Genomic DNA, 13,085 nt, shown 5'->3' with positions numbered 1-13,085 from the left:
AGCCCTGGGCAGCTGGGTAGCCACCATATAAGGCTTGCCTGTGCCTTGGGCTGGCCCTGGGCAGATAGGGGGCTGAGGGGACTGGGGGACTCCAGAGGCAGGCATGTGGGGCTGAGGGGACTGGGCGCCGCCATCTTGTGGCTGTGGGCGCTGCCATCTTTGAGGGCAGGGCAGTCAATTAGCATTTTCCCTCCTTATTGGCGGTGGGCGCCACCCTCTTTGCAATGGTGTGGGGGTCAATTAGCATATTCCCTCTTTATTAGATAGGATAGCCAAGATAATGGAAGCTACCTATTAATAGATGAATGGATAAAGATGAAGTGGTACATAGATTCAATGGAATACTACTCAGCCATAAAAAAGAATAAAATCTTTCCATCTGCAACAACATGAATGTACCTAGAAGGTACTGTGTTGAGTAAAATAAGTTAGAGAACTACAAACACCATATGATTTCACTTATATGATCACACTGCTATGTGAAATCTAAAAAAACAAAACAAAAAATGAGCCAACAAAACAAACAAATTCATAAATACACAGAACATTTTTATGGTTGCTAGATGAGAGGGGGAATGGGTGAAAAAGGGGAAGGGATTAAGAAGTACAAATTGGTAGTTACAAAATAGTCATGGGGATGTAAAGTACAGCATAGGGAATCTACACTAATAAAAGAGAAAGATGCAAATTAACCGTACCTTCACAACACCCACCAGCCAATCAGGAGTGAGTATGCAAATTAAACCAACAAAGATGCCGGGTTAATTTGCGTACACAGGTGCCAAGAGGCCATGGCAATGACACAGGCGTTCCGCACCACCCCAGCTGCTCTGGGCCTCTGAGCAGTGTGGGAAGGCAGAAAGGCAGCTCCGGATCAGAGCAAAGGCCAAAAGGCGGCTCCGGGCCCGAGCAAAGGTAGTGCCGGCAGCCAGGGGAAGGAAGGCCCATTCTTGCACGAATCTTCGTGCATCAGGCCTCTACTATAGTCAATAAAATTGTAATAACTATGTGTGGTGTCAGATGGATACTAGATATATTAGGGTGATTTTTACCTAAGTTATATAAATGTCTGACCACTATGCTGTACACCTAAAACTAATAGAATAGTGTATGTCAACTGTAATAAAAAAATAAATAATTTTTTAAAAAAGATATAATCTCAAATCAAGCACATGCTTGAGAAAGCAAAATGGTAAATGCGCTTTGGAAAAGAGTTTAGCAGTTTCTTATAAAGATAAACATAACCTTATCATGTATGATATATCAACCATGCTCCTACGTATTTACCCAATTGAGTTGAAAATCTACTCCCATCCAAAAACCTGCACATGAATGTTTAAAGCAGCTTTGTTTATAAATGCCAAAAACTGGAAACAATCAAGTCCTTCAGTAGGTGAATAAACACTATGGTACAATGAAGTATCACTCAATAATAAAAATAAATGAGCGATTAAGCCATGAAAATAAATTATCTAGATCACACTGCTATGTGAAAGAAGTTGGTCTGAAAGGGCTACATAATGTATGCATCCAACTATATGACATTCTGGAAAAGATAAAATTATAGGGACAGTATAAATACTGGTGGTTGCCATGGATTGGGGTGGGATGGAAATTGAGGGAGGGATGACTAAGTAGAGCACAGAAGATTTTTAGGGTAAACTATTCTCTATGATATTTTAATGGTGATATATGACATTATACATTTGTCAAAACCAAAGAACTATAAAATACCAAGTAAACCCTAACGTAAACTGTGGAAGTTAATAATTATAATAGATGTATCTCATCGATATAAGATATTAATAATAGGGAACCGGTACTATTAACATCTCAGGTATATGAAAGCTCTCTAATTTTTGTTACCTACAACTGCTCTGAAAAGAAAGTTTAATAATTTTTTTAAAAGGGTGATGAAGATTCCTCAAACACAAAAGAGTTCAGATGCTGCTAGTCAAAATGAATAATAAATGTCTACTACAGCTTCCCTAAAAGCAACACTAGTAACAATAATGTCAGGAGGGATTCCCTCTAGTATAATTCATGCGCCAAAAGACCCACTACATATAATATGGCATAGTATCAAATGTTTACTATATAAAACCAGAAAATATAGATGAGGCAATGGATAATCTGGATGGCTACCTATAAGAATTTTTAACATCATGCATGCACTTGACACTTCCTCCTATCAGGAAGTGTCTTTGGGTTTGCTTTTTTATTCCAGGCACCAACTAGGTGTCTTATCTCTACAGGAAAACTCTAACTTGATCATGTATGGCATACCAATAAGTTCCTAAGACAAAAAAAAAAAAAATGCCTGTTTTTAAGTTTATTTACTTCCCACCTCTAATTGTTATCTACTTTTTTTCATATCCTATATAATAAAAGAGTAATATGCAAATTAACCCTCACTCCACTATACCCACAAGCCACGCCCACAAACCACGCCCACCAGCCAATCAGGAGCAAATATGCAAATAAACCCAACCAAGATGGCTACGGCCACAGAGAGCAGGAGGGAGGCTTGGGTTTCCCCGGCAATGGAGGAAGCCAAGCTTTCCGCCTGCCCTTGCCAGCCTAGGCCTCCACTCAAGGCTACAAAGTTTCAATGATAGAAGATACATAAAACCAAACAGAAATGGTGGCAGCCACGGAGCTGGAAAGAGCAGGAGGCTAGAGTTGTCCCCGGTGATGGAGGAAGCCAAGCTTTCTGCACACCCTGGCCAGCCCAGGCCTCCGCTTAAGGCTACAAAGTTTCAATTATAGAAGATACATAAATCCCCAAAAATGGCTGCCACCACGGAGCAAGCAGGCTTGGCTCCACTCCAGGCTACAAAGTTTCAATTGTAGAACATAAATAAACCCCAGATACCAGGGCCTCGGCTTGGATCGCTGGGGGCGTGGCCAGCCTGCAAACCACCACAGGCCCCTCGCCCAGGCCGCCTCACACCCCAAGGGAAACCCCACCCTGATGCGGGACACCCTTCAGGGCAAACCAGCTGGCCCCACCCATGCACCAGGCCTCTATCCTATCTAATATAAGAGTAATATGCAGATTGACCATCACTCCAACACACAAGATGGCTGCCCCCATGTGGTCAAAGATCCTGTCCCCATGTGGACACAAGATGGCCACCACAAGATGGCCAGCGGGGGAGGGCAGGTGGGAGGGACCAGGCCTGCAAGGGAGGGCAGTTGTGGGCAATCAGGCCAGCAGGGGAGGGCAGTTGGGAGGGACCAGGCCTGCAAAGGAGGGCAGTTGGGGGTGATCAAGCCTGCAGGGGAGGGCAGTTAGGGGTGACCAAGCCAGCAGAGGAGGGAAGTTGGGGGCAACCAGGCCTGCAGGGAAAGGCAGTTGGGAGGGCCCCAGGCCTTCAGGGGAGAGCAGTTGGGGGGGACCAGGCCTGCAGGGGAGGGCAGTTAGGGGTGACCAGGCCTGCAGGGGAGGGCAGTTGGGGGGACCCAGGCCTGCAGGGGAGAGCAGTTGGGGGGGGACCAGGCCTGCAGGGGAGGGGAGTTAGGGGCAAACAGGTGACAGGGGGGCAGTTAGGCATCAATCAGGCTGGCAGGGGAGTGCTTACGGGGTGATCAGGCTGGCAGGCAGAAGTGGTTAAGGGCAATCAGGAAGGCAGGCAGGTGAGCAGTTGGGAGCCAGCAGTCCTGGATTGTGAGAGGGATGTCCGACTGCCCATTAAGCCTGATCCCGGTGGGATTGGGCCTAAACGGGCAGTCGGACATCCCTCGAGGGGTCCCAGATTGGAGAGGGTGCAGGCTGGGCTGAGGGACACCCCTCTCCCCCGTGCATGAATTTCGTGCACCAGGCCTCTAGTGTGTATATATGTGTGTGTGTATATATATATAAAATTGATTTCAGAGAGGAAAGAAGAGGGAGAGATAGAAATATCAATGATGAGAATCACAGATCGCCTTCCTCCTGCACGCCCCCTACTGGAGATCAAGCCCACAACCCGGCATGTGCCCTGACAGGGAATCAAACCTGAGACCCTTCAGTCAGCAGGCCCATGCTCTATCCACTTAGCCCGGCTAGGGCAATTATTACCTACTTTTGTTCAGTTCCTTCCATTCCTACCAAAGCTATTGGTCCACTTTTACTTCACATTTACACTTTAGTATAACTACCTCTTATCTTCTTGATCTACTGTTTACTATAACTACATCTATTGATTTAAGTCCTGACAGGCATTTCTATAGAGTTTCTTCAGTATTTCAAACATTTATTGAGTGCTTCAATTCACATTCAGCAAACATTTACTGAGCTCCTTTAGGCTCATTTCACCCTCATTGCTATAGCTACTCTAAAGAAGCTATTATTACTTCCATTTTATAGAGAAGCAAACACACTCAGAGAAGTTAAAAAACTTGTCTGAGTGCACCCAAATCAAGTATAAATCTATGAACCAAGTCATGTACACTTCCCACTCATCTTTATCTCTCCCTATAAAACTAGAAGATACTCTGCTAGTTAGAATTTAAGGTTTTACGCCACCTCCAGAAACCTGTTTTTCAAATCCTATCTAAAAACCTGTCCTCTAGACATAATGACCCTACCTGATCCTTCAAATCTTGTTCTAGTAGATTCTTCTATTCCTATCTCCTTTCTCTATACAGTAAAGCCTTGATATAATGGATTAATTCAGGTGAGACGTTGTCCCTTAAAGCCAAAAGTCCGTTATATAATAAAGTAGCTTTCCCCAAATGTGTATGCTAAAAAAATTGACATTAATTTAGCTGTTCTTTGTTTTTAATGTTTGAACTTTTTTTTTACTAATATTTTTAGAGAGAGGAAGGGAGATGGCTAGAGAGATAGAAACATCAATGAGAGAGACACATCATTGATCAGCTGCCTTCTGCATGCCCCCTACTGGGGATCAAGCCCACAACCCAGGCATATGCCCTGACCTGGAATTGAACCCATGACCTCTTGGTTCCTGGGCTGATGCTCAACTGCTGAGTCACACTGGCTAGACTACTTTACTTGTTTTTACTTCTGTACATACATTTATATAATTAAAATTAAGTATGTATGAAAAGTTTAATTTCACAGAAAAGTTTTCTATATGTATTACTCTAACTTAAATTTATACTGAATAGGTCTAGTAAATGCTTGCACTCACTAGTCACTGCAAGTAAACAAATGCACATGGCTGGGGTGTGGCTTAGAGCATGTTAAAATTGCTGCAGAAAGTCACATCATAAAACAACAGAACCAATTACCGAATGAGATGCAGTGTGATCATGTGGTAATCATTTGCTGAACACTGTTTATGAGCAGTGATTTGTGGATTTAAATATGTAGACTATAGCTGTAAACATGTAATATTTATTTATGTTGGAAAATTACTGTTTCTTCCAACATATGGCCTATTTGCTAAAATTTGTTAAAAATAACAGTGAATTAATAATAAAAAAATAACCTGTTTATTTAATTATAAGCAAACCTTGGTTAAAAGCATTTTAAAATTAACAGGGTGTTAATTTTCACATATTACATATGGACCAGAAATTTTGTCCATTAAATTCGAAGTCCATTAAATCAAGGTCCATAAAAACAAGGGTTTACTGCATCCATCTATGCCACTACTGTCACTTGCTAGCATGGTGCCCCCATCAAGATTTCAGGAGGGCATGTGGTCTTATTTCAGCCTACTGCCTTCCTTTTAACAGACTACACCAAGGATGTCAAACTCAAAGGCTAACATGGGCCAAATAAACAAGGTTTAAGGCTGCAAAAAAAAAAATACAAAAGCTTCAATTTTCATAGAAACATAGGTTTATTTCTATAGAGATATGCTGAATACAAAGGGCTGAAATAAATGAGTAGTCGTTAATATAAAATAATAGAACATTTTAATAAAAATTAATATTTTTTACTTGAACATTAACTTACCAGACACTGAATAACTGTACAAATTAATAAGCGTAATGCAAATAAACGAATTTTTCTTGTTCTCCGAAAGCGAAATATTTCCCGTTGCACACACCAAACAAGTTAGTCCAAGACTAATGACGTGGCAATCGGCTGCTAAAATATTCACTGCTAGTATTAGTGGAGAGAAAGGGTGCGCCTGCACGTAAGGCACGTAAGGGAAATGAATGCAACACGATTACAGTAATCAGTCATTAGCGAACGTTGTAGTTCATTCTTAATAATTATGTCTAACAGGATATTGTAAAAATTAAGTTATGAAATTTTTATTAAAATGTTTCTTACATACCGTTACATTGGCTGGGCCACAAAAATATTCGTTGTGGGCCACATGCGAACCCTTAGTGGCCTACACACTGTAGCAACATCAATGCACAGTACTGTAATTAACTGCTTAATAGATTCTTTTATGCATTGGACTATCTAAACAACATGAAGCCAGTGACCTGCCTGAAACAACAATGACAACTGAAGACACTCCTGAAACCTCAGAGTAAATGAATACCTGCCATATTTATTATTTTTGCAGGAAAAAAAGATTTTAAATTTGACCATAAAGAGAATTAGTGAAATGAAGTTGCTGCTATAAGCTAATTAAATCCAGGATACACTTATCATGTCATGTTTATTCAAAACAGAATTACAATTCAACCCACTCTTGCATTTTTCAATAGCAAAGTTAACAAAGAAGCCTCCTATCTTGTAAGAAAATCATAATTGTCCACCAAGTTTGTAAAGTAACAAAATATGACTAATTTTTCGTAGTTTCCCAGGGAGGTAGTATGAGCAAAAGCTTTATGTGATCTTGAGCCTTTCATTTTATTTCATCTGCAAAATGGGTACAAGTATACCTGCTTCATAAGATTGTTAAAAAAATTAAATAAGATAATAAAGGTCTTAGTACAATGTTTTTTACATAGTGAGCACTCAAAATGTTCCTTCTCTTCCTCATTATTATTCTGCTGTTCTTAGTCTTTGTTTCCTCACTTACAATATTAAAATCCCTACACCTAGGGTTGCTGTGAGAACTAAGCACATTGCTTGGTGAGTAAGAGGTACTTAATATAAGCCCATCATTCCCATCCCTTTACAGAAATATAATTATAAAGTCACGGGTTGGTGGGGAAAAACACAGCAGCTTTTCAAAAACTGTGTATTTCCTTTTGGGAGGAAGGAGTGTGGACAGGAGTAAAAAGAAAAAGAAGATAAAGTTAATTATTATATAACACAAGCTGTCACTTAATTATGTAATTAAATAATGACTTCAATGATTTCAAGTCATAATTTATAATAATCATGAAGGTACAAGGTTAAACTTAGTTAAAAAACACTCAGAGACAACTACAGTTTTTCTAAAGTAAAACAAAAACAACTTTATATACACACAAAAAATTTAAGCATGAGTTACTATGATATTTTAGAAGTGACTTCAAAAACAGTCTCATTATTTCATTGTCTTATGAAACCAAAACAACTTTTTAAACTGGAGTTTAAAACATGAATTAACAGGAACCCACTAAGGTGATATTTATTCATAAAATGTTGCATTCTTCTGAAATACATGTGTACTAGACATAAGGAAATAAACATTTGTTTTCCTTACCTGTTGTGTTCCATCTGCACTTACAATAGGGGCAGATAGAAGAGAAATATCACTAGTTAAAATCTGAGATGTATCCAGTAGTGGTGGATGTTCTGCCATTATCAGTAAGACATTAATGTACCGGATAACTCTGCAACTCTGAAAAACAAAAATATATAGCATATGTATATTTCCTTAAAATATCCTATCTAATAAAGAGGGGATATGCTAATTGACCCTCACATGACGCCCACAGCCAATGAGGGAATATGCTAATTGACTGCCACACCCTCAAAGATGGTGGTGCCCACAGCCACAAGATGGCAGCGCCCAGTCTCCTCAGACTCGCCAGAGCAGCAGGCGCGGAAAGGCCAGGACCGCCCCCAGGCGCACGGAAAGGCCGGGCCTGCCCCCACTCTGCGCGCCTGCCTCCGGAATCCCCAGTCCCTTCAGCCCCCCCAGGGCCGCCCGAGGCGCAGGCAAGCCTCGGATGGCGGCTGCCCAGCCGCCTAGGGCTGCCCAAGGCTCAGGTAACCAGGGCCGGCCGAGGCTTGCGCTGCCGGCAGTGGCAGCAGCAGAGGTGTGATGGGGCGTCACCTTCCCCTGATCGCCAGGTTGCCTCCCGTCCCTGAGGGCTCCCAGACAATGAGAGGGGGCAGGCTGGGCTGAGGGACCCCCTCTCCAGTGCATGAATTTTCATGCACCAGGCCTCTAGTGTTAAAATATGATACATCCACGATTTGTTTTCTTAGGTTATATATTTATTTTGAGAGTATGTTTATTAAACCTGGGGACAGTGAAACCAAAGAAGGGATTAGGATAGAAAAAGCAACAGGAGAGCCTAGGTGGTGCTCTGATTTTGGTTCTCTAGAAATGTTATAGGAAAAAGTGAGCCATAGCAGGTTGCTGTTAACTCAATGAAAAGTCAGATAAAGGGTGTCTGGGAGACAGGTTTGGGGGAGTAAGCCCAGGATGAACTGCTGCTGCCAGCTGCTCTCCTGGCTGCAAGTTTCTTGAGGAACCTTAGAGTACAGGAGAGAAAAGTAAAGATGCACACCTGAGGGTAATAAAGGTATGGTTATGCTTCAGAGAGAGCCTCAAGATTTGTCTTATTCTTTAACTTAAAGAGATACTCTTGTCAAACGAAATCTTACAATATTCTGTTGACTACTTTTTAGTCAACAGACCATTTAAGGAAATACATTTCTTACAATTTAACCAACTGTCTGTCATTGTAGACAATAAACTAAGATCTAATAAAGCCAATATATCAGCAACTTCTATTTAAAATCTGTTTCTCTATCCCTTTCATCTCTATGTAATATTTATTTAATTCAACTACCACCACTTTAGCTAAACACTGGGATAGGCACTAAATGCAATGACTGAGTGAAGCAATTCTACCACTTTTTTTTTTAATGAGGAAAGATGATGATTATGAAAACCCAATCCCTCTTCAGCATCCTATCAGTCTCTAGAAACTACATAGTAATTAAGATTTTTCAGTGATTCCTCAGACAGAGCAAAATGGCAGAAAAATTTGCCCAGGATTAGAATAAGACCCTTCAAGTCCTAACTTTTATGTTCTGACACTGGACTTCTATCATTCTGGTTTTATTTTTCTTTTCTAAGTGACACCTACTTTATTATAAACCAAATCATTTCAGTGATAAAAGCACATACATTTAGAAATCCTTAAACAGAATGTCACTTGTATAAAAAGTAGAGGACCTGACATATGCAATATTAGTTTATCACATGTCAACCAATAAAACATCAGCCAATGTTAGAATGAACACAACTGAGCTCAATCATACATTTTATTGAATCTATACTGAAAGGCAGAATAACAAACATTTTTGGATGCTTGCAGCGTTCTACAATTCAGTAGTGTCAAAATGTTTAACTTTTTAAAAATTGTTTATAGTATTATGGATGTCCCCATTTCCCCACACCTTTAACCCGCTACTTCCTTCCCCCATCCCACCCCAGGCCTTCACATTATTGTCTGTGTCCATGAGTTATGCATATATGTTCTTTGGTTGATTTCTTCCAGTCCCCCAACCACCTCCCTTCTGAGATCTGCCAATCTGTTCCATGTACCCATACCTCTGGTCCTATTTTGTCACTTTATTTTATTCATTAGATTCCACATATAAGATCATGTGATACTTGTCCTTCTCTGACTAGATTATTTCACTTAATATAATACTCTCCAGGTCCCTCCATGTGTGGCAAAGGGTAAGAGTTTCTTTTTTTTTACAGCTGCATAGCATTCCTCTGTGTAAATGTATCAAAGCTTTTTCATGCACTCATCTACCAATGGGCAAGTGGGCTGTTTCCAGACCTCAGGTATTGTAAGTTGCGCTGCTTATGAACATCAGGGTGCATATATTCTAATTAGTGTTCCGTGTTTCTTAGGATATATTCCTAGAAGTGAGATCACTGGGTCAAATGGCAGTTCCATATTTAATGAGGAAACTTCATATGGGTTTTCCATAAAGGCTGCACCAGTCTGCATTCCCACTAACAGTGTATACTAGAGTTCCCTTTTCTCCACATCCTCACTAGCACTTGTCATTTGTTGATTTGTGGATGGTAGCCATTTTAACAGGTGTGATGTGATACCTCATTGTCATTTTAATTTGCACCTCTCTGATGATTAGTGACATTAAACATTTTTTTATGTCTCTTGGCCATCTATATGTCCACTTTGGAGAAGTGTCTAGTTAAGTCCTTTGCCCATTTTTAAATTGTACTGTTTGTTTGCCTTTTGTTAAGTTGTATGAGTTCCTTATATATTTTGGAAGCTAACCCTTTATCAGATGTATCATTGGCAAATAAGTTCTCCCATACAGTGGGCTCCTTTTTCATTTTGTTGATGGTTTCTTTTGCTGTGCAGAAACTTTTTATTTTGATATAGACTCACTTGTTTATTTTCGCTTTTGTTTCCCTTGCCCTAGGAGATGCATGGGCAAATATATCGCTATGAGAGATGTCTGAGATTTTGTGGCCTATGGTTTCTTCTAGGATTTTTATGGTATCACCAAGGTGTTTTTTTTTAATCCATTTTGAGATTATTCTTATGCATGGTGTAAGTTGGTGGTCTAGTTTCATTTTTTTGCATGTATTCATCCAATTTTCCCAACACCATTTATTCAAGAGATTGAATTGACTCTATTGTATGCTCTTGCCTCCTTTATCAAATATTAATTGAGTGTAATGAGTTGGATAAATTTCTGGGTTATCTGTTCTGTTCCATTGATCAATATGCCAGTATCAGGCTGTTTTGATTACAGTGGCTTTGCAGTATAACTTGATATCTGGTATTATGATTCCTCCAACTTCATTCTTCTTTTTCAAGGTTGCTGTGGCTGCTGGAGTTATTCATTTTTTTGTTCCATATAAATTTTTGGAGTATTGTTCAAGACCTGTGAAATATGCCATTGGTATTTTAACAGAGATTACACTGAATCTATGGATTGTTTTGGGTTGTGTGAACATTTTAATGATGTTAATTCTTCCAATCCATGAACATGGTTTATGCTTCCAGTTCACATTTGTGTGTGTCGTCAGAAGATAATATTTGTATCTTCCTCTATTTCTTTTATCAGTGTCTTGTAGTTTTCTGAGTACAGGTCTTTATCCTCCTGGGTTAAGTTTATTCCTAGGTATAAACTTATTTTATTTATTGCAATGGTAAGTGGGATTTTGTTGTTAATCCTCACCCCAGGATATTTTTCCACTAATTTTCTAGAGAGAATGGTATAGAGAGAAGGAGTGGGGGAGAGAGAGAAAAACACATCCATGTGAGAGACATGTAGTTGCCTAATACACACCCCCACTGTGGCCGGGAATTGAGCATGCAACCCAGGTACATGCCCTTGACTAGGAATCAACCCTGTGACCCTTTGGCTTGAGGGCCTTCACTCCCACCGAGTGACACCAGCCAAGGCAATGAGATTGTTGTTGTTTTTTGTTTGTTCCTCTTTCTGAAACTTCATTATTGGTATATAAAAATGCCATCAATTTTTGGATGTTAATTTTGTTTTCTGATAGTTTGCCAAATTCATTTATTACTTTTTGATAGAGTCTTTAGGGTTTTCTATATACAATATCATGCCATCTTCAAATAATGATACCTTTACTTCCTCCTTTCCAATTTGGATGCCTTTTATTTTTTCTTCTGGTCTGATCACTGTGGCCAGTACTTTAAGTATTATGTTGAATGAGAAGTGAAAGGGGACATCCCTATTTTGTTCCTCATCTTAAGGGAAATGCTTTTAGTTTTTGACCACTATGATGTTGGCTGTAGGTTTTTCATATGTAGGCCTTTGTTATGTTGAGGTATGACCCCTCTATTCCCATCTTAGTGAGGGGTTTTTTTTGGTTTTTTGTGTTTGTTTTTTTTACCATAAATGGGTGCTGGATTCTGTCAAATGCTTTTTCTGCATCTATTGATATATTAATGTGATTTTTATCCTTCATTTTATGTAGTGTATCACATTTATTAATTCATGAATACTGTACCAACTTTGCATCCCCAAAATAAATCCCAGTTGGCCACGGTGTATGATTTTTCTAATATACTAGGAGCCTGGTGCATGAAATTCATGCACGGGGTGGGGGGAGGGTGTCCCTCAGCCCAACCTGCACCTTCTCAAAGCTGGGACCCCTCGGGGGATGTTCAACTGCCGGTTTAGGCTTGATCCCTGTGGGCCTAAATGACAGTCAGACAACCCTCTCACAATCCAGGACCGCTGGCTCCTAACCGCTAGCCTGCCTGCCTGCCTGCCTGCCTGCCCCTAACCACTTCTGCCTGCCAGCCTGATTGCCCCCTAACCACTCCCCTGCCGGTCTGATTGACACCTAACTGCTCCCCTGCCAGCCTGATCGCCCCCAACTGCCCTCCCCTGTCGGTCCAATCGCCCCCAACTGCCCTCCCCTGCAGGCCTGATTGCCCCCAAGGAACCCACAGGGCTCACCACACGGAGCGGCCGCCGGGCCCCACCTCCACTGTGCATGCGGCCATCTTTGTGGCAGCCATCTTGTGACGATGTCACATGCGACCTAGGCTTCTATTAGTATAGATTGCTGGTTCCTATTTACTAATATTTTGTTCATCAGGGATACTGGCTTATAATTTTCTTTCTGTGCGTAGTGTCTTTATGTGGTTTTGGAATTAGGATAATGCTTGCCTTGAAAAAAGAGTTTAGAAGTCTTCCTTCTTCTTGAAAATTTTTTTGAACAGTTTGAAGAGGATAGGTGTTAGTTCTTCTTTGAATATTTGGTAAAATTCACCTGTGAAGCCATTTGTAGCAGGAAGTTTTTTGATTACTGCTTCATTGGTTTTAATAGGTCTAGTCAGGTTTTCTGATTCTTCCTGATTGAATTTGGGAAGTTTCTAGGAAACTGTCCATTTCGCCCAGGTTGTCCAATTTGTTGGCATATAGTTGTTCATAGAAAATGTTTTATTTAAAATCTTGAGTCTTTGCAGAAACTCTCATACAAGTTGATTAACCTAAGGACAATTTTCTATGGAGATACATAAAA

At 40.4% G+C, this 13,085-nt stretch overlaps 1 protein-coding gene across 1 annotated transcript in view; it reads right to left on the bottom strand.

The window, feature by feature from the left end:
* The window catches only part of FNDC3A (fibronectin type III domain containing 3A), a 212,212-nt gene that overhangs the window by 151,152 nt on the left and 47,975 nt on the right, over positions 1-13,085 (bottom strand). Inside the window, exon 2 of the mRNA XM_080659488.1 lies at positions 7,554-7,691. Coding sequence (XP_080515614.1) covers positions 7,554-7,652 — 99 coding nt within the window. The 5' untranslated portion in view covers positions 7,653-7,691. The remainder of the gene's footprint in view (positions 1-7,553; positions 7,692-13,085) is intronic.

The sequence above is a fragment of the Plecotus auritus genome (genome assembly GCF_963455305.1).
Source record: "Plecotus auritus genome assembly, chromosome: 3".
Classification (NCBI taxonomy): domain Eukaryota; kingdom Metazoa; phylum Chordata; class Mammalia; order Chiroptera; family Vespertilionidae; genus Plecotus; species Plecotus auritus.
This window is presented reverse-complemented; position numbering and strand designations above follow the sequence as displayed.